General features: G+C 43.4%; 1 protein-coding gene and 1 long non-coding RNA gene across 4 annotated transcripts in view; one reads left to right on the forward strand and one right to left on the reverse strand.

Moving 5' to 3' along the window:
- Positions 1–9,718, reverse strand: part of LOC133761089 (uncharacterized) — a 37,161-nt gene extending 27,443 nt beyond the window's left edge. Inside the window, exon 1 of the long non-coding RNA XR_009866028.1 lies at positions 9,167–9,718. This is a non-coding gene — a long non-coding RNA (uncharacterized LOC133761089). The remainder of the gene's footprint in view (positions 1–9,166) is intronic.
- A 287-nt stretch (positions 9,719–10,005) lies between these two features.
- Positions 10,006–22,320, forward strand: part of UAP1 (UDP-N-acetylglucosamine pyrophosphorylase 1) — a 43,274-nt gene continuing 30,959 nt past the window's right edge. For all 3 annotated transcript variants that reach the window (XM_062192636.1, XM_062192637.1, XM_062192638.1), the window contains exons 1-2: positions 10,006–10,136; positions 18,231–18,567. In XM_062192636.1, coding sequence (XP_062048620.1) covers positions 18,288–18,567 — 280 coding nt within the window. In that variant the 5' untranslated portion in view covers positions 10,006–10,136; positions 18,231–18,287. The remainder of the gene's footprint in view (positions 10,137–18,230; positions 18,568–22,320) is intronic.

Raw genomic sequence — 22,320 nt, forward strand, 5'->3', positions numbered from 1 at the left:
AAGTACTTCTTTTTTTTTTTTTAAGATTTAGTTGTTTTATTTGAAAGTCAGACTTACACAGAGAGAAGGAGAGGCAGAAAGAGAGAGAGAGAGAGAGAGAGAGAGAGATGGTCTTCCATCTGCTGGTTCACTCCCTGATTGGCCGCAATGTCTGGAGCTATGCTGATCTGAAGCCAGGAGCCAGGACCTTCTACCTGGTCTCCCATATGGATGCAGGGGCCCAAGGACTTGGGCCATCTTCCACTGCTTTCCCAGGTCATAGCAGAGAGCTGAATCAGAAGTGAGGCAGCCAGGACTCGAACTGGTGCCTATATGGGAGGCCGGCATGGCAGCCAGTGGCTTTACCTGCTATGCCACAGTGCTGGCCCTCAAGAAAGTACTTTTAAGATCAATCCCATTCATAATAGCTACAAAAGAATCAAATACCTTGGAATAAATTTAACCAAGGACATCAAATTTCCCTACAATGAGAATTACAAAACATTAAAGAAAGAAATAGAGGGGCCGGTGCTCTGGCATAGCGAGTAAAGCCACTACCTGCAGTGCCAGCATCCCATATGAGCGCCAGTTTGAGTCCTGGCTGCTCTACTTATGATCCAGCTTTCTGCTATGGCCTGGGAAAGCAGTGGAAGGTGGTCCAAGTCCTTGGGCCCCTGCACCCATGTGGTAGACCTGGAAGAAGCTCCTGACTCCTAGCTTTGGATCAATGCAGCTCCATCTGTTTAGGCCACTTGGGGAGTGAACTAGCAGATGGAAGACTTCTCTTTCTCTCTCTGCCTCTGCCTCTCTGTGACTTTACCTTTAAAATAAATAAATAAATCTTTTAAAATAAAAGCCAGAGGCATCACAATACCAGATTTCAAGACATACTACAGGGCAGTTATAATAAAAACTAGCCTGGTACTGGCACAAAAACAGATGGATAGACCAATGGAACAGAAAAGAAACTCCAGAAATCAACTCACCCATCCACAACCAACTTATCTTTGACAAAGGAGCTAAAATCAATCCCTGGAGCAAGAATGGTGCTGGGTTAACTGGATTTTCACATAGAAGAAGTATGAAGTAAGATCCTTACCTTATACCTTACATAAAAATCCACTCAAAGTGGATCAGAGACCTAAATCTATGACCCAATTCCATCAAGTTATTAGAGAACACTGGGGAAACCCTGCAAGACATTGACATAGGCAAAGAGTTCTTGGAAAAGACCCCAGAGGCACAGGTAATCAAAGCCAAAACTGACGAATGGGATTACATCAAATTGCAAAAGTTCTGCACTGCAAATGAAACACTCAGTAAAGTGAAGAGGCAACTGACAGAATGGGAGAAATTATTTGCAAACTATGCACCTGATAAAGGATTAATATCCAGAATATTTAAAGAGCTCAAGAAATTCAATAACAAAACAAACAACCCAGTTAACAAATGGGCAAAGTACTTAAATAGGCGTTTTTCAAAAAAGGAAATCCAAATGGCCAACAGACACATGAAAAAATTCTTAGGATCACTAAGCCATCAGGGAAATGCAAATCAAAACCACAATGAAGTTTCACTTCACCCCAGTTAGAATGGCTTTCATACAAAAATCAACAAACAACAAATGCTGGCAAGGATGTGGGGAAAAGTTACCCTATTCCACTGTTGGTAGGAATGTAAACTGGTACAGCTACTATGGAAGACAGTATGGAGATACCTCAGAAATTTGAATATAGACCTACCATATGACCTAGTTGTCCCATTCCTGGGAATTTACTCAAATGAAATGAAATCAGCATATGAAAGAGTTATCTGTATCCCCATGTTTATTGCAGCTCAATTCACAATAGCTAAGATATGGGATCAATACAAATGTCTGTCAACTGAAGGTTGGATAAAGAAATTATGGGATATGTTCACCATGGAATACTACATGATGGTAAAAAAATGAAATCCTGTCAATTGCAACAAAATTGATGAAACCAGAAAAGACCACACTTAGTGAAATAAGCCAGTCCCTAAAAGACAAATACCATATGTTCTCTTTGATCTGTGGTAACTAATAGTACACTTAAAAGGTAATCTATAGAAATGAAATTTACACTTTGATATGTGATGATTTTAAATAGCCCTTGTCTTTACTGCTGAAGAATAGTTTTTTCATACTATTTATTGAACTCTTTACTTAGTGTTGAATTAATCTTCTGTGTATAAAATTAATTGAAACTAGATCTTAGTAAAAAATGAGAATCGGAATAGAAGAGGGAGGAGAAAGAAAGGTGGGATGTTTTTAAATTTGTACTTATGAAATGCATGATTTTTTTAAAGATTTATTTTTATTTATTTGAAATACAGAGTTACAGAGAGGTAGATCCAGAGAGAGAAAGAGAGAGAGAGGTCTTCCATCTGCTGGTTCACTCTCCAGATGGCCACAATGGCTGGAGCTGCTCTGATCCGAAGCCAGGAGCCAGGAGCTTCTTCCAGGTCTCCCACGTGGGTACAGGGGCCCAAGGACTTGGGCCATCTTCCACTGCTATCCCAGGCCATACCAGAGAGCTGGATCAGAATAGGAGTAGCCGGGACTAGAACCGGCACCTGTATGCGATGCTGGCGCTTCAGGCCAGCGTCTTAACCCACTGCACCACAGTGCCGGCCCCGAAATACATGATATTTTTATCCATTAAATAAAAGATTTCTGGGGGAAAAACAAGAAAGTACAAGTATTATCTGTTTACCTTCTTTAAAAGCCCAACTGGGGTCATAATGCACTACAAAAAACCATATACCTTTTAGTAAATACTCTCTTTTCAATGCTTCAAATTTCACAGCTTATTTAATAGTGACTCCTAGATGAATATTTCACTTTGTAAGTCCTTTATCTGGGTACAAAACCCTTGGTCTTATTTTTGTTAAGGAAGCAGCAGGAGTTAGAAAAGGTAATGATAGGAAAACATAGAGAAATTCTCCATTACTAAGGCAGCCTCCTAAATACAGTAAGGCTGTCTCTCACCTCCAACTTCTACGCAAATCCCATTGGCCTCACCTTTTAGAAAACATCTTCATTGCTTTGTTCTGTCCCCCCTCTGAGCTCTGAAGTCCTGTATTTGTACATTCGTTGTGGCACTTATGGGCTCTCTCTCCTACAACTGTTCCTGCACTATAAATTCCTTGAGAGCACAGTATCTTTTGTTTTCCCATGTTTCTATCACAAGACCTAACGTAGCGTATCTCAATAAGAACATTTTAAGCACATGTAAACTTGTTCTTTATTGGACACTGAAAATGTGCCAGTTTACTCTAAAGATAATACAGTTCAACCTTGGGGACATTCAACTCTAAACATCCCTCTAAACATGGAGGGATCCCAGGACATTGCCACTCAATAGAAGTTCCTGTACTCTGTATCTAAGCTTTACTGTTTTTAATTGGAAGACTGGCAATTATGATACTTCTCTATCATTATCCTATTCTAAAGAGGCACAGCTGCTACCATACACAGCACTGCTGGTGGTGGCATTTACAGCTTCTCAGGTGATGTGGCATTCTGACTGGGTGCCAGAGAGCATGTGACATGTAACAGGCAAAGCTCTATGTTGACGCTCACATCCTTCCTAGATCCTTTTCCTCCAGAGCTCTATGCTCTGTGGGTGAAAGATTTCCTTTTGTGTTTGGACTGGCAGCAAAGAACTTCACCACTGGCTGTGGTTTAATTTTTTTTATACTTTAACATTTTCATATAATTTCAATGTCACAGACAACTTGCAGAACTCTAAAAAGAAGTTCCCCATGCCCTGGGGCCGGTGCGGTGGCACAGTGGGTTAATCCTCCACCTGAGGTGCTGGCATCCCATATGGGTGCTGGTTCTAGTCCCAGCTGCTCCTCTTCCCATCCAGTATCTCTGCTATGGCAGTGGAGGATGGCCCAGGTCCCTGGGCCCCTGCACCCACATGGGAAACCAGGAGGAAGCTCCTGGCTCCTGGCTCCTGGCTTGGGATCAGCACAGCTCCGGCCGTTGCAGCCATTTGGAGAGTGAACCAATGGAAGGAAGACCTTTCTTTTTTTTTTTAATCTTTTATTTAATGAATATAAATTTCCAAAGTACAGCTTATGGATTACAATGGCTTCCCCTCCCCCCCATAACTTCCCTCCCAGTTTGCACCCACACATAAACACAAAGTGTAAAAATACTGTTTCAGTACTAGATATATCATTACTCCACATTGGACAACCCATTAAGGACAGATCCCACATGGGATGTAAGTACACAGTGACTCTTGATGTTGATTTAATGATTTAACACTCTTGTTTATGGCGTCAGTAATCTCCCTAGGCTCTAGTCATGAGTTGCCGAGGCTATGGAAGCATTTAGGGTTCACCGACTTCGATCTTATTCCGACAGGGTCATAGTCAAAGTGGAAGTTCTCTCCTCCCTTCAGAGAAAGGTACCTCCTACCTTGATGGCCCCGTTCTTTCCACTGGGATCACACTTGCTGAGATCCTTCATTTAGGTAGGAAGACCTTTCTCTCTGTTTCTCTCTCACTGTCTGTAACTCTACCTGTCAAATAAATAAATTAAATCTTTTAAAAAAAAGTTCTACATGCCCTTTACCCAAATTCATTAACTATTAGGAATTTCCCCCATTTGCTTATGTATTTTATTCAATGGTTGTAGACCATTTCTAGAATGTTTTATTTTGATGCTCAGATTCTTTGAGATTGAATTCAGGCTGAGTTTTCTGTCAATTTTACATATCTCCATTATTCTGAATGTGTTTCTTGCACTAAAACATGTTCCAGCTTTACCTGTACTTTTCTTGTCTATGCCTGGAATCAGACATTTCTCATGTAGCCCTGTTTCCTTTGGGAAGGTATTGGAATTTAGAAATTGGGTGATAGGTATGCTCACTGAGATTGCAAAGGGTGCTGATTTTTAGGGAAAACAAGCTGAGAAATATGTAAGTACATATACATCTCTTTATATGTCTATGTATAGATTTTATATGCATATTTTACCATATATACATAAATATTTTATAAATATTTTTATATCTAGATTAAAAGCCATGAATTTGGGGCCCAGGAACCAGTGCTTTGGCTTAGCTGGTATGGGCGCCAGTTTGTGTCCTGGCTGATTCAATGGGCACCGTTTTGTGTCCTGGCTGCTCCAATTCCTACCCAGCTCCCTGCTGATGGTTGGCCTGGGAAAAGCAGTGGAGGATGGCCCAAGAGCTTGTGCCCCTGGTACCCATGTGGAAGACCCAGAAGAAGCTCCTGGCTCCTGGCTTTTACCTGGTCTAGCCATGGCTATTGTGGCCATCTGGGGAGTGAACCAGCAGATGGAAGATTTCTTTCTCTCTGTCTCTCCTTGTCTTGCTGTAACTCTGACTTTCAAATAAAAAATAAATAAATCTTTTAAAAAAAGCCATGAATTCATACTTAAAACGTCAATTCCAACCTTGCATTAATGAATTAATTCTAGTCTCTTTCCCTTTTTCTGTTCATAATTTTCTTCTGCAACAGTAAAAGAAATGTTTCTCATTATTCACAAAATATTTAGTCATTTTTTCACAACCATGAAAGTTTCAGAACTGCTAAGTTATTCCACTGTGGAAAGGAAAGTTGCTGCCTAGAGTTTAAAATTTGTCTAGACTTCTTTTTGTCTTTAGATTAAGGGTACAAATGAAAATACTATGCTCAAGGATATATCAATATGTAAAAATTATCAAATTACATACTATAAATATTTTTCATTTATAGTAAAAAACTTCAATAAATCTGTAAAAATATTGTATTCAAAAGTTGCTTGAGTTAGTTCCCCCACCCCTCCACTTCAGTGAATTATGTTACTGAACATACAGTAGGGTGACATGTTTTGATTTTTTTCTATTTCAGAGTTTGACCTGATACCCTTTGTTAATTTTAGTTCACTTTATGAATATGTAAAGCATTATCGTTGTCTCAAAAGTCAAAATTATATAAAAGGTTATATGTGGAGAAGCAGCACATCTCTTTCCACTGGGTTTCTATCCCCTTCCTGTAGCTAACTCATTTCACTTTTTATTTTTTGCAAAAATAAATGTGTCCATTTGCCTTACTTATCCTTCTTTCAGTTATGCATACTCCCTTGCACTGCATTTTTGTAGTGTAACTGTACATCCTGAGAGCCATGTCTTATCAGCGCATATTGGTTTCATTCTTTTTCTTTATGGCAGTTGAATAGTACTGGTTTCTTCTGTGATTTCATCTTTTACCCTTAGGGTTTATTCTTGTGACTGTGAAATATGGACCTTGCTTTTATTTTTTACAAGTGGCTACCCAGTTGTCCATTAATTTAGTATTCATTTTTTTCTCCAATGGTTGAGTTCAGCTGTATTATACCGTAAATTTCCATATGTACTTGGGCTGATTCTTGGACTTTCTAGTCTATTCCACTGTTATTATTCATGCGTCAGCCCCAGATTGTATTAATTATTGAGGCTTCATAGCATATTATAATATTTGGTAGGTAGATTTCCTATTGTAGCTTTAAAAACTGTTTTCCCAGCTATTCATGCATGCTTTTTCATGAGGACTTCAGAATCAATTTGTATAATTTATTAGTTTATATTTTAACAAAGGGTGTCATTTATAATTTAACATGAAGCATTTTTCCATTTGATTAACTACCTTTTGTGGCCTTAAGGAATTTTTAGTTTTATTTATATATGGTTTTGCTTATTTTTCTTTGTTGCTATTACAAATGGGATTTTTTTTCTACCCTCATATATTCTAATTGATTATAATTTGTGTAAATGAAAACTATTTCTATGGGTTTATTTTACAGCTTTCTACCTCCTTGAAATCCTAGGCTTCTCATTGATTCTCTAGAGTTTTCCAAGTATACTCCCATGCCATTTGCAAATCTAAGCAGTTTTTCTCATTTTTCCTAATTCTTTTTTTTTTCATTTTTCCTAATTCTTAAGCTCTTTTTTTAATTTTAAAGATTTATTTTATTTATTTGAAAGACAGTGTTACATAGAGAGGTAGAGACGGAGAGGTCTTCCATCCACAGATTCACTCCCCAAACGGCCACAATGGCCGGAGTGGAGCCGATTCGAACACAGGAGCCAGGAGCTTCTTCCAGGTCTCCCATGTGGGTGTAGGGTCCCAAGGACTTGGGCCATCTTCTACTGCTTTCCCAGGTGCATTATCAGGGGGCTGGATTGGAAGTGGAGTAGCCCGGACACGAACAGGCACCCATATGGGATGCTGGCGCTGTAGGCTGGGGCTGTAACCCGCTGCACCACAGTGCCAGCCCCTTAAGTTCTTAGGATTCCTTTGGTCTAGATGGATTAGCTGATACGCTCTGTGTAATGTTAAGTAATCATAGGGAGAATGAAGACGTTTGCCTTTTTTTTCTTCCATTAGCTCTAGAAGTACTTTGAAGGACCAGGGACCCTTCAGGATGAGAAGTTTCTGGTTATTTAGCTGATGAAATGGGATTAAGGCCTTTTTTTATGCTTAGTAACCAGAAAAAAAAGATGTCAACAAAAAAGATAAGAGTAGAATTTTGATTTTACAATAAACACATTTGTGCTGGACCTCAGTTCTCCATTTTTCCTTTGAATAGTTTTCTAATAATGATTTTGGATCTTTATTTTTTTAAAGATTTATTTATTTACTTGAAAGTCAGAGTTACACTGAGAAAGAAGGAGAGGCAGAGAGAGTGAGAGAGAGAGAGAGAGAGTGGTCTTCTATCTGCTGGTTCACTCCCCAGATGGTCGCAACAACCAGAGCTGTGCCGATCTGAAGCCAGAAGCCAGGAGTTTTTTCTGGGTCTCCAGAAAACTCCAGTTTTTCTGGGTGCAGGGCCCAAGGACTTGGGCCATCTTCTACTGCTATCCCAGGCCAGCAGAGAGCTGGATTGGAGGTTCAAACCGGGACGTGAACCTGAGTGCATATGGGATGCAGGCACTGCAGGTGGTGGCTTTACCTGCTATGCCACAACACGGGCCCTGATTTTGGATCTTTATTAATTCATCCATCTAAGATTTATAGAATGTGTATAGTATTTCAGGCACTATTCTAAGTTCTTTCTCATTTAACTTTTACTATGCTCAGTTGAAGGTGGCATAATCTTCATTTTATAAACAAGAAATTGGAGTTGAGAGAGGCTAAATAACTTACTCAATGTCACACAGCTAGCTCAAATTTTCCGACATAGAGTAAGCACTCATAAGTAACAATAACTAAAGTTTAGTGTTTACTCTGTTCTATTCACTTGTGTTGTATGCACTTTGTGTTGGTTGGTTTGATTCTTGCAACAACTACGGATATTTTTATCATTTTCTTTATTTATGTTTTAAAACATTTATTTATTTTCATTTTATTTGAAAGGCAGAGACACAGAGCTGCCATCCAATTGGTCCACACCACAAATGCCAGCAAGAGCCAGGGCTTGGGTAGGACAAAGCTAGGTGTCTGGAACTAGTCTGGGTCTCAGGGTCACCCGGACTGCAGGGACCCCAGGTACCTGAGCCAGCACAGCTGCCTCCCAGGGTGCGCATTAGCAGCAAGTTGGTTCCAAAGCTAAGGAGCAGGGACTCACTGGAATCAGGCACTCTGATGTGGGATGCAGTCCTTCCCAGTGGCAATTTTTTAAAAAAGATTTAATTAATTTATTTGAGAGGTAGAGTCACAGAGAGAGAGGAGAAACAGAAAGGCCTTCCATCCACCCAGTTGCAATTTAACCACTATGCCACATGCCCACACCCTCTGAATTTTATAGGTGATAAAACTGATGTAAGAGTTAATTAACTTTCCAAGCAATAAAGACGCCCACATCCTATCAGGCCCCATTCTCTTCAATCTCTACATTATACATCACTCAAATAAATGAATCAAAGTTCTGGGATCACAAAACATGAAGACTATTTCAATCTCCTGAATGTAATTCTACCAGCATTCCTCACCGAGTTTAAATTTTTCTGTTGTTACTTGCCCGTGGCGGACAATTTTGTAAATTAATTGGTGAAGGAAATGAAAAGGTCCTTGCACTCAGGCAGGCAGAAGAGAGGCACCGAATTCTGGGTGCCTTCGGTATTTTCATCCTGTTGGACTTTTGAAACACCGTGCAACGTACAACAGTTTAAATGCAATTACAGTTTCTAAGGCCATAGTGGTTAATACGTAAGTTGTGTGTGCTCACCTATACGAGGAGGTTATATAACACGATCGAAACACTGGCCTGGAGTGGCCGTAGAGCCCATTCGGTCCAGCCACCACCTTGGCAACACTGAACCCCAGAGAGGGCTGAGTCCCCAGCAAGGCAAAGCTGACCCGGGCTGGCTCTCACTGGCGCGCTCATCGCTGTCTCAGGGTACCTAATATCTTCATTGCATTTTCCTTCTGCGTCTGTCTGTGCGACAAGGAAACAGGCCTGTCTTCGCACACTTGGGACTCAACATACCACTAGACAGGCTGGCCGAGCCCTGCCCGGCGTCCGGCGACCTGGACTCGGAAATGACCGCCCCAAGGTCAGAGGGCGCGCCGGGCCCGCCCTGGAGGGTTCTCCTCAGACATCAGCCACGTGGGCGCTCGGAAAGCCGCCAACCCGAGACGCAGCTCTTCATCCAGCTCCGTTATTCGTTCCGGACACGGAGTGCCTCCTGCGCCGCTGGGCCAAGAGGCTCGCTAAAAAGCAGGGGCTCGCCCCTCGCGGAACCACTCGGGATCGTCGGGGCCCCTAGAACCCGCCAGGCGCTCGCGTCGCCGGCCCGGCCCCTCCGTGAGGACGCCGCGGACACCTCCCTGCCCCGCCCAGCTGGCGCGCTGGGGAGGCGGGGCCGTCTGCTGAATGGGCTTCCAGGGTCGTCCCCATTGGGCCGGAGAATGACTGACGCGCGGAGGCCCCACCCAGAGTCCCCCTCTCGGCTCCCGCCGGGTCGCCTGCGCTTCTGGCGCTGACGTGTCGGGGCCGTTGGCTTCCGCTCCTCCCCACACCCGCGGCCACTCCTCGCGATCGGAGGGGCGGGGTGGCCGGAGCTGGCCCTCCCCTCGGTCCCAGCTCGCGGCCCGCCCCGGCCCCGCGGATGAGTGTATATATTCCGAGCAGGCGCGGGACGCCGATGTGTGGCAGCGCCGAAGGAGCTGGGTGGAGTGTGGCCTTGCGGAGAGAGGTGAGGGGGCTCCCAGTCGAGCTAGGGGGCGACGGGACCCGAGACCGAGGACTGCGGAGGGCCGGGTCCGGCCCCCCACGCGAGCCCGCGGCCACACGCGCGGATCGGGGCGCGCGCCGCACGGACGCGCCCAGCGCCAGCTGCTGGCATTGGCCGAGGAGCCCGCCGGCACACGCGCGCCCTGCTCGGCGTCCCGCAGTTGCACCCATCCCGGCGACGCAGCCCGCGCGTGTGCGGGCTGGGCTGCCGGAGGATGGGCTGAGGGCGCCGCGGGGTGGACGCGGTCGTTGGGGGAGGAGGAGGAGGTCCTGGGGCCGTGTCTGGGGTCCGAGGGCTCTGTGAATGCGGTTGGGGCTGGGAGCCGGGCCTCACCTGGCTGGGGATTGGGGGTCGGGTTCCAAAGCTGGGCTCTGTGGTCAGTTAAGCCTAGGTTGGCGGGCCTCCGGAGGGGACAAGCGACCGCTGGAAATGTCAGGTGGGAGAGGCTTGGGGTGTCTTGAGTGTGCGTGAGAGCGCCCACGAGGCTAGGGGATACCTGTGGGCGAGGTGACCGTGAGACAAAGCCTGCTCGCCACTGTGTTGGAATCCTGGGAGAGGGGGAAGGGAGAGGATTGGGGTCCCTGGCTCTCCCCAGGTTCGGCCCAGCAGAAGGATGGGGTTGGAGGACTGAGAGCACACGTGTGCTGAACAGCTGTCTCCTCGAAGATCGTAGCAAGGCTGACTTGACCCTGTGCTGTGTGTGTGTGCCCGGGGTTTCTGAAACCTGAAACCAGGTAGCACTGCTTACGCGAGTCTGTGTATGTCCTTACGCAGTTGGAGGACTTTTAGGTGAAATTGGCTGGGTGTGGGCCCCGGGGGAGGCAGTTGTCTGTTTCCTCACTGTTAGCTGGCTCGCTTGGCCAGAACCAAGGAAGCCCTCACAGGCTGAGCTGCCAAACGTTTGTAGGATTCACTCAGTGCTTAGGGCTCAACACCAATATTGTTTTCCCAAACTTTGAAGAGATTTATGCGGGTGTACCTATTACAGTAGAGATAGGGCAGAGGGTGGACCAGAAAAGGAAGGAAATACTGGATTTCTTTAATACTGGTACTTAGATTCACATAAAGGTATATTTGATATTGGTGGATAATTATCAAATTTTTTTGGCCGGCGCCGTGGCTTAACAGGCTAATCCTCCGCCTTGCGGCACCGGCACACCGGGTTCTAGTCCCGGTTGGGGCGCCGGATTCTATCCCGGTTGCCCCTCTTCCAGGCCAGCTCTCTGCTATGGCCCGGGAAGGCAGTGGAGGATGGCCCAGGTCCTTGGGCCCTGCACCCGCATGGGAGACCAGGAAAAGCACCTGGCTCCTGGCTTTGGATCAGCGAGATGCGCCGTCCGCAGCGGCCATTGGAGGGTGAACCAACGGCAAAAAGGAAGACCTTTCTCTCTGTCTCTCTCTCTCACTATCCACTCTGCCTGTCAAAAAAAAAAAATTTTTTTTTTTAAAAGATTTATTTATTTGAAAGTCAGAATTAAACAGAGAGAGGAGAGGCAGAGAGAGAGAGAGAGAGAGAGAGAGCTCCTCATGCGTTGGTTCACTCCCAAACTGGCCTCAACGGCCGGAACTGTGCCAATCTGAAGCCAGGAGCCAGGAGCTTCTTCCAGGTCTCCCACCCGGATGCAGGGGCCCAAGGAATTGGGCCATCTTCTATTGCTTTCCCAAGCCGTAGCAGAGTGCTGGATTGGAAGAGGAGCAGGCGGGTCTCATACCAGTGCCCATATGGGATGCTGGTGCTTCAGGCCAGGGCGTTAACATGTTGTGCCACAGTACCGGCTCTGATAATTACCAAATTTGTTATAACTTTGACATAGATGTTTTAGGCTGTGGGCAAATACCCTAGTTTTATCATAATTCCAGAGAAGATTGGCAGCTTTTCCAGATTTTGATTGTCTTTTAATTGAAACTCATTGCTGCTTACCTAAATATGCACATGCCCCTTACTGGCACTAGTGGGAAATATGGTACAATTTTTATGGCATGGAGATGGTTGTATCTGCTTCATGTAAACATTGGAAATAAATTATGCTGGTCCAAAACTCAAGTTTGGTTGTAACATTAAGAACATTGCATAACATGTAAATGAGCTTATGTGGCCCTGTAAACCTTTGCAAGCTGCCGTGGTTTGGGCCAAGAGAACAAAGTTTAACTTATGACTTGTCTTATTTGCATGAGCCCATTTTCTCAGACATCTGAAGGTGGATGAGTATCTAGTAACATTTTTGGAAAAGTTTGATATGCAACTTAAAATGTTGTACTATATTTGTATTTGCTTTTTTTTTTTTTTTAAGATTTATTTATTTATTTGAAAGAGTTACACAAAGAAAGGAAAGGCTGGGGTGGGGGGTAGTCTTCCTTCTGCTGGTTCACTCTCCAATTGGCTGCACAGCTGGAGCTGTGCTGATAGGAAGCCAGGAGCCAGAAGCTTCTTCCTGGTCTCTCATGTGGGTGCAGGGGCCCAAGGACTTGGGTCATCTTCTACTGCTTTCCCAGACCATAGCAGAGAGCTGGATCGGAAGAGGAGCAGCTGGGACTCGAACCAGTGCCCATATGGGATGCTGGCGCTTCAGGCCAGGGCATCAACCCACTGCACCAGAGCACTGGCCCCTGCATTTGCTTTCTGTAGACAGTACTCTACCCTCTTGACTGTTGAGGATGTATGACAAAGGTTGGTTGTCTTAGCTCCATAAAGTAATGTAAGCAGAGAAGTGAAATGACTTGCACAGGGCAAATAATGGGGAGCTCAAAAACTAGAATTTCCTGTTCTTTGCTTACTTGGTTTGCTGCTGGTCTTTCCATTGCAATATGCTTCCTTACACTGGACAAAAGCAGTAGTGTAAATGAGACCCCATTCCTTGGAAAGTAGTTTAGTATAAATCCATCCCTCTTAACTCATGTTTATAACTTTTTAAAAATTAATGGTACCATAACTCTTGAAACTTATATAAATCAATAGAAATGCCTTTTAATGCACTAGTAAGTGTCCAAGGCTGTCTTCTGACTTCTTTGATTTTGTTTAAAGATGTATTTTATTTATTTGAAAGTCTGAGTTACAGAAAGAGAGAGAGAGAGAGAGAGAGAGAGTGAGTAAGAGATATTCCATCTGCTGATTCACTCCCCAGATGGCCACTAGGGCTGAGCCAGACTGAAGCAGGAGATTGGAGCTTCTTTCAGTTTCCTACATTGGCTTCAGGGACCCAAGTAATTGGCCATCTTCTTCTGTTTCCCCAGGCGCATTAGCAGGGAGGTGTATTGGAAGTGGAGCAGCTGGGACTTGAACCAGCAACCATATGGGATGTTGGCCCCTCAGGCGGTGGCTTTATCTGCTACACTTTTTTGATTTTGTATCTTCATTTCCTGTGTGATCTCATTCAGTCTATAACTTAGTATTGTGGATGCTAACAACATTAAAAGTTTATCTTTTTTTTGGTGTTGCCTCAACTCTAGACTACTAAGTTTTGCAGTGTAACCAGCATTTCTAATTGTCTAATAAGCATTGTTTAATTGGTCAAATTTAACATGACCGAAAGTGATGTATGGATTCTCCCCACTGCCTACGCATGTACCTAAACCTGCTTCCATCATAGTGTTTACCCATCTTCAGTATATGACAACACTATTTGGAACATCTTTGCTTAATTCCTGTCTTTCTCTGTCAGTTCACATTCAATCCATTACCTGATCCTGTAGGCCAACTTTACAATCCACCTTCACTACCACTTTTTTTTTTTTTAAATTTAATTTTTTCTATTTTTGACAGGCAGAGTGGGCAGTGAGAGAGAGACAGAGCTAGAAAGGTCTTCCTTTGCCGTTGGTTCAACCTCCAATGGCCGCTGCGGCTGGCGTGCTGCGGCCGGTGCACCGCGCTGATCCGAAGGCAGGAGCCAGGTGCTTCTCCTGGTCTCCCATGCGGGTGCAGGGGCCCAAGCACTTGGGCCATCCTCCACTGCACTCCCGGGCCATAGCAGAGAGCTGGCCTGGAAGGGGGGCAACCGGGACAGAATCTGGTGCCCCGGCCGGGACTAGAACCCGGTGTGCTGGCGCCGCTAGGTGGAGGATTAGCTTGTTGAGCCACAGCGCCGGCCTACCTTCACTACCACTTTAACACACCATTGTCTCACATCTACACTTTATTCTTTTGAGATTTTTAAAAAATATTTATTTATTTATTTGAAAGGCAGAGTTACAGAGAGAGACACACACAGAGAGAGAGAGAGAGAGATATCTTCCATCTACTGGCTCATTCCCCAAATGGTTGCAACGGCCAGGGCTGGGTCAGGCTGAAACCAGCAGCCAGGAGCCAGGAGCTTTATCCGGCATTAGACATGGGTGGCAGAGGCCCAAACACTTGAGCCATCTTCCACTGCATTTCCCAGGCCGTTACTAGGGAGCTGGATAGGAAGTAAGGTAGTCAGGACATGAATTGTTGCCCACATGGTATGACGGTGTCACAGTAGGCTGCGGCTTTACCCACTATGCTACCACACTGGCCCCCCAGGCATTGTTTTAAATGCTGTTCATCATACTGATGCATTAATCCTCTCAACCATAGAAGGAACTGTTGCCTTTTTTTTTTTTAAATCTTTTGACAGGCAGTTAGGAGAGAGTGACAGAGAGAGAGTTGTAGACGGTGAGAGAGAGACAGAGAGAAATGTCTTCCTTCCGTTGGTTAGCTCCTCCAATGGCCGCTATGGCCGGTGCTGCCTCCTGGTCTGAAGCCTGGAGCCAGGTGCTTCCTCCTGGTCTCTCATGCAGGTGCAGGGACCCAAGCACTTGGGCCATCCTCCACTGCCCTCCTGGGCCATAGCAGAGAGCTGGACTGGAAGAGGATCTACCGGGACTAGTACCTCGTGCCTGAACCGGGACTAGAACTGGGGGTGCCGGCGCCACAGGTGGAGGATTAGCCTAGTGAGCCACGGCACCGGCCAGAACTGCCGTTTTTATTCTCATTTAATAGATGAGAAAAACTGAGGTACAAGAAGGTTAAGTAACTTGCTCAAGTTCAAAAGCATAGAATATGGTGGAGCTGAGTATGAACCCAGCCAGTTTCGAGAGCCCAGTGCAGGTTACCACCACACTGTACTGCCTTTCTTTTAAAATGAGACCTTGGGTTGGATTCTTTGCATTTCCTCTGCTTTTATGAATAATGTATTATGGAATGAAAATAAACTTTAGAGTCAGGTAGATCTGGGACAAAAATTCCTCTTTTTCTACTGATTATGTTTATAGCCTTGGGCAAATAATTTCTTTGAACCTCATTTTCTCATTGTTCTAAGCATTGTTTAATTTAGGCCTCTGAACCTTGTGAGGAAAACTCTATTTTTCACATTTTATGAATGAAGATATAAAAATTGAAAGTATTTGTGACTTAGTCGAAGCAATAGAGCCAATAATAAAAGGCAGTTTTGTTTGATTCCCAAACCTGTAAAGATTCACTTCTGTCTGGAAGGATGAGTGGGTTTCTGATGATAAAGAAGACTGAAAGGGTATTTGGAGGTAGGGATGAGGGTCTTAGGTAATGAACAACCAGAACTGTGTCTCCCACTGATAATAAAATTTCATTTTCATTTGATATAGAAAGGCTGGTTGGAGTATGAATCAGTGGTAATTTGTAAAAGGGTATTTTATAGATAGTATCATTTCACACTTGAGGTATGCTATCTCTGAAGAAAATCCAAATGACAGGCCAGAAATAAAAGTTGGCAGTGTAACACACCTAATCTTATGTTCTGATGTAGTTTGGAATTGATTTTATAAGAGTCTTGAAGTCAGTCTGTTGCTTCAATCTTGGATATATAATTAAAAGAAAAAAATAGAGATTATGTGCCTCTCTTGGAGAATAATATCTTTCCTCAACTTGGTTTTGAATGGACACTAGTTAAGATTATTTCTAGGAAATTTTGATTCAGATTGACATGCCCAATATAGAACAGAAAGCAAAGATGCTTTTTCAAGGGAAGTATTCATCCTGAAAGTTCCTCCCCCACCTGTTCTGTGCATTTGCTTCCTCCATTTCCATTGGTTTGTGAGCTCATTTCTAGAAAGTGAGTCAGAAATAGTCAGTTGTGTCTCATATTTCTGAATAAATCAAGTACAAATACTGTGTTTCCCTCTCTCTTCCTCTGGCCATCCTCTCATCCCCACGGAGATGCTGAAATTCTCACTCCTGAGAGGCGCTGCAGCATACTGGTTAAGGTTATGAATTTGGCAGTCAGCTTGTTTGAATTTGAATCCCAGCTTTAGCACTTTACTTGTGTGGGACCTTTGAGCAAGTTATTTCTGTGGCTTAGTTTCTTCCTTTGTAAAAATAATATAAATAACAGTACTTCAGAGTTGTTTGAGGATTAAATGAACTGGTGTTTATAAAGCAATTAGAATTTTCCTGCTGCACTGTAGGTGGTAAGTAAACATCTAAATGTCGCTCAGGAGACATACATGTTTTCTTGACCTGAGGTTGTAAATGATGCTTGATATTTAATGGTCCTGGCGAGGTAGGTACTGTTATTAGAGTTATTTTATAGGTAAGGAAACAGAGGCATGGAGAAGTTAAGTGATTCAGCTGAAGTCTAGAATGGTGCTCTTAATACCATGTTTACCTTTCACTATTCTTATGGGAGGAGAGGATAAGTGGATTGTTTCTTTGGTATCTATTTTTCCTCCATCAATGACATCTAAGCAGTTGCAATGCAGTAACCTTCAAATTTATCACTTTCACGGTTATTACTTCTGCACTAACCTGGTTCAGACCTTTGGTTTATTATACCTGCAATTCTCTTTTAACTTGTTTTCCTGCTTCTAGTTGTCACTCTTTACAATCTCTTCTATGCCATTGCTCCTTTTATCTGTCTAAGGCACAGTGATACTACCCTGTTTAGTAAACTACTGTTGGCTTCCTGGTGTTTATCCTATTAGCTTTACATTCCTTTACTTGTTTTCAAGTCTGTTCATGTTCTAGCCATACCCTAAGCTATTTCCTATCATTCTACATAAAATGTTCACTTTCCTTCTCTTCTCCATTGTCACTCCTCATTGCCAGAAGATCCTGCTCATTCCCTAATCTAATCTATGTAGTTGATCAACCCTCCAGGCACAGCTAGATCAAGCTTTTGTGAATTCTTTCTAGACAATGCCTATCTCTTCTTGTATTCCTTTGTATTAGGCATATAGAGTAAATATTTTCTCATTCTCCTTTTCACGGCTGAAATTTTGATATATTATCATAGAATACTCTGTAAATAAAATCATTATCTTATCCACTGATTTTTTTTAATGTATTTAATTGTTTGTCTTTCCCTCCTTAACTAGGATCCAAGTTCATAGTGAGTAGAGATAATTTAACAGCAGAAGTTGCTGTTGAAATGTGTTTTTCATGATTATCGGTGGTCCCATCTTCATGACTGTTGTTGTATTCTGAATACAGCAACAGTTATTTTATCATGAGAAATAAAAGGAGAGGTGTTTTTAGATGATAGATTAGTGGTCAGAGGAATAATACAGTGGTAACTAAGCAAGGCAAGGGGTGTGAGCCCTGGAATGAGACTGCTGGCTTCACATTCTGGCTCCACCAATTGCCGAGTTGTTTAGCTTCTCTATGCTTCAGTCTCCTGGGCTGTAAAGTAGTGGTAATGTACCTATGCCATACAGTTGAAAATTAAATGAGACTATATGGATGAAGTACTTTGTGTAGTGCTTGGTCTACAATACTAATTGTTATTTTCTTATAACTCTGATCTCTTAGAAATATTGAAGGATAGAAAGGCAGAGTGTAATTTTCTTAACACCAAATTTTAAAAATGTTCATTGATTTGTCATTTGCTGAAAGGAATGTGTTTTGAGAAATGTGCCATTAAGCAGTTCTGTTGTATAAACATTACAGAATAGACTGACACAAATGAAGATGGCTATGTCAATGGGGGAAATAATCTTATGGGACTGCCATTGTGTATGTGGTCTGTTATTGACCAAAGTGTTGATCATAACTTGTTTTTTTAGGAAGAAAACCCTCAGGTTTGGAGGAAACTCTCTGACTTGCTGTTAATTCCTTTTCTCTTTTAGGTTTACAAGTGCAGAAATTACATTACTGTTTTCACAGAGCTTGGCCATTAGAGCATTATGAATGTTAACGACCTCAGACTCAGGTTGTCCAAAGCTGGGCAAGAACAGCTGCTACAGTTCTGGGATGAGCTGGAAGAAGCCCAGCAGGTAGAACTTTATGCAGAGCTCCAGGCCATGAACTTTGAGGAACTGAACTTCTTTTTCCAAAAGGCCATTGAAGGATTTACCCAGTCCTCTCACCAAAAGAAAGTGGATGCACGCATGGAACCTGTCCCTCGAGAGGTGTTGGGCAGTGCTACGAGGGATCAAGATCAGCTGCAGGTCTGGGAAAGTGAAGGTACCTATCATGTGCATGTTTGTTCTAAAGCTGGTTCTGAGATGTACTAAATTACTGCAGTAGCTGAATCACATAGCTGGTGGCTTGACTCTCATATTGCTGTAAACCACATGACCAACCAAAAGTGACAAATTTTTTACAAAGACCTCTGCAATGTCTCCCATTGCTGGTCCCTGCATTCTCTTTTATTTCTCACGCTGGATTCAAGCCGCCTCTCTTTCAAGCCTTAATTTGCCTATAGTCTCTCCCTCAGTTTCTACATTTCTGCTAGATTTCTTATTCCTGAAGCACAAATTAAGTGTTTAAGTAGAAGCTGGCTTAATCTGACCCTTTCCTGACCTGGCCCTAGCCTTTCCAATCTTCACTCTTGTAAATACTTCTGACCGCTGCACATTATCAACCAAATAATTCACTTTACCCTGACCTTTATATGATGCCTTTCCTGGCTTTGCTCAGGTTTGTCCTTAACTTGGTCTGCCTTTGCATTTTTTCTACCTAACTGGGTCAGATTATAGTGTCAGATATTGGAATTGTGCAGTACAGTGGCTCTGCTACTTGGAGTGTGGAGAACACTCATTCTTTAAGGTTCACCACATAAAATGATCCATGAACTTTTCTTCTGGGCCTCCAGTTAGAATTAGTTGTTCATGCTTTTATTCCAGTCTATCTTATTATAAAAGTTGTATATGTCTGTCTTTTTTTTTTTTTTGACAGGCAGAGTGGATAGTGAGAGAGAGAGACAGAGAGAAAGGTCTTCCTTTTGACATTGGTTCACTCTACAATGGCCGCCGTGGCTGGCGCGCTGCGGCCGGCGCACCTCGCTGTTCCAAAGGCAGGAGACAGGTGCTTATCCTGGTCTCCCACATGGGTGCAGGGCCCAAGCACTTGGGCCATCCTCCACTGCACTCCCGGGCCATAGCAGAGAGCTGGCCTGGAAGAGGGGCAACCGGGACAGAATCCGGCGCCCCGACCGGGACTAGAACCTGGTGTGCTAGGTTCCGCTAGGCGGAAGATTAGCCTGTTGAGCCACGGCTCCGGCCTACATGTCTGTCTTGCTCATAACCTTGTAAGCTGTTGAAGAGCAGTCCGTGTGCTAGTTATCTGTATATGTGTGCCACTTGGAACAGAGTTTTGCATCTATAAGTTGGTCAGTAAGTATTTGTTGAATTTCTCCAGGGCTTTTTATCCTGAAACATATTATAAAATCTGCTCCCTTAAGTAGTACTAATGTGTGAATGGCAAAATAGCTCAACTGTAGCTTTTAGGTGGAGCTGAGAGCTGTGGTTTTTATAATCTATTCCTAAGTAAAAGGTTGACTAAATATTATAGCCGAGGCCATTGAGTGTTTGTTCCTTGTCAAATCTGAACCTCACTTCTTCAGCTATAAAGGAGCAGATTGGACTAACAATTTTCTTTTTTTTTTTTTTTTAAGATTTATTTTATGTACAGAGATTTATTTTATGTTACAGAGAGGGGTAGAGAGAGAGAGAGAGATAGAGAGGTCTTCTATCTGCTGGTTCACTCCCCAAATGGCTGCAATGGCTGGAGCTGAGCCAGTCTGAAGCCAGGAGTCAGGATCTTCTTCCAGGTCTCTTAGATGGCTGCTAGGGCCCAAGGACTTGGGGCCTTCTTCCCCTGTTTTCCCAGGTAGATTAGCAGGGAACTCTGTGGGAAGTGGGGCAGCCAGGACTTGAACTGGTGCCCATGTGGGATGCTGGTGCTTCAGGTTGGGGCTTTAACCTGCTGCACCACAGCGTTGGCCCCTTCTTTCATTTTTAAAAGAAATCACTTTGTTGCAAAAAATAGTATGTAAATAACAGCAAGTGCTGATAACCTTATGGTCTAAAGCCTGCATTTTTACTTGCTCATATTGCCACTTGGTATTTGGTTGTATACACATTTACTTTAATAGATGCACAGTAATATTATATGTATAGTTTTGTAGTCTATATTTGTACCATAGTGGTTTTTGTCTTCTATTCTTTGGTACCCTTGACAAAAAATTATAACTGCCATTATTAACTATCTGTATACCTCTTAGTAACTTTATTTAGACTTGTACATTTACTGATTTTCAAACTGTTCTAAAGAGCCCTAATGGTTTCACTGCTAGGAAAGTTGTCTTATATGTGGAGGTTGGAGGCAGGCGCTTGGCATAGTGATTAAGATGCTGCTTGGAATGCCCTGATCCTTATCGGAGTGCGTGGGCTCGAGTCCTGGCTCTACTCCCATTCCAACTTCCTGCTGATATGTGCCGGAGAGGCAGCAAGTGATGACTCAGTTGATTGGGTACCTGCCACTCATGTGGGAGACCTGGATTACATTCCCAACTCTGGCTGCTGCAGGCATTTGAGAAGTGGAACAGTGGATGAGAACTCTCTTTTTATCTCTGCCCTTGGTAAATACATAATAAATCACATGGGAGGGCATAGATATTAAGCATGTAGGTTTCTACCCTGTTTATCTTTCTACTATATGAGCTACTGTTTCTACTGTGTTTTTTTTTTTTTTTTTTTTTTTTTTTTTTGACAGGCAGAGTGGAGAGTGAGAGAGAGAGACAGAGAGAAAGGTCTTCCTTTGCCGTTGGTTCACCCTCCAATGGCCACCACGGCCGGCGCACCGCACTGATCCAAAGGCAGGAGCCAGGTGCTTCTCCTGGTCTCCTATGTGGGTGCAGGTCCCAAGGACCTGGGCCATCCTCCACTGCACTCCCGGGCCATAGCAGAGAGCTGGCCTGGAAGAAGGGCAACCGGGACAGAATCCGGTGCCCCAACCAGGACTAGAACCTGGTGTGTCGGTGCCACAGGCGGATGATTAGCCTATTGAGCCGCGGCACCGGCCTCTACTGTTTTTCTGTTTTGTGTATTCGATTGTTACATGAGGTTTTATATAAAAGGGTTTGGAAGTAAAAAAAAAAAGAAAAAAGAAAAACAGGTTGAAAATGATTGGATGCTCTTCAGAGAGGTGACTTTCACGTTTGAAATGCTGACTAGTAGCTACATGAGCTTCTTAGAATGGGCCTTTGCTATTGAGATGTAAGAGAATGACTTCCAGAAGAATTTTCAAATAGAGTTTAGTGATACCGTGACTCCTATTTTTGGATTCATCAAACCTCCCCTCCTTCCTTCTTTGAGTTTCAAGAAGACTGCCACTCTGAAACAAAAGCCACATAGGGCTCTCGTTGCCTTCTAGTGTCTTACCTGCACGTATTTCACGTTGGGATTTCATGAGATGAAGACTTAGTATTAATTATTATGGGAAGTCATAGCTTTGACTTTGGGAATTTCAGTGGTTAATTTCTGCGTTTTGAATCTTCTTTGACCTTGTTGTTGGAATCTGTGGAACTAATCTACAGTTATGATATTTCATTTAAACTATAATCTGGAGCTATATGCCACGTGTAGTATAAGAAGGAGCAAAGCAAACTTCCTTTTGGCTTACTGTCAAAGAACAATATTTATTTATGATTTAAGTGGCAGGGGTGGAGGAGACTTTATAACTGACATTACATCCTTTTTACTTAGCCAGTAACTGCCCTGTGTTTGCAAATTCACAACAAAACAAAGTTTCCTCAGTAAGTTATCAAAGGGAAGAGATTCCCATTTTGAAGATTATGACTTTATTTTTCAGCTAGTAGGAAGATCCTGGTAATTATATCAAGGACAGTTTTTTTTTTTTCTTTCAGGTTAGGAAAAATGAAAGCTTTGTATAGTAATTTCAAAATATCTAGTAGTTATTGAGATGATAATTACA

This window comes from Lepus europaeus, chromosome 5, assembly GCF_033115175.1.
Source record: "Lepus europaeus isolate LE1 chromosome 5, mLepTim1.pri, whole genome shotgun sequence".
In the NCBI taxonomy this organism is placed as follows: domain Eukaryota; kingdom Metazoa; phylum Chordata; class Mammalia; order Lagomorpha; family Leporidae; genus Lepus; species Lepus europaeus.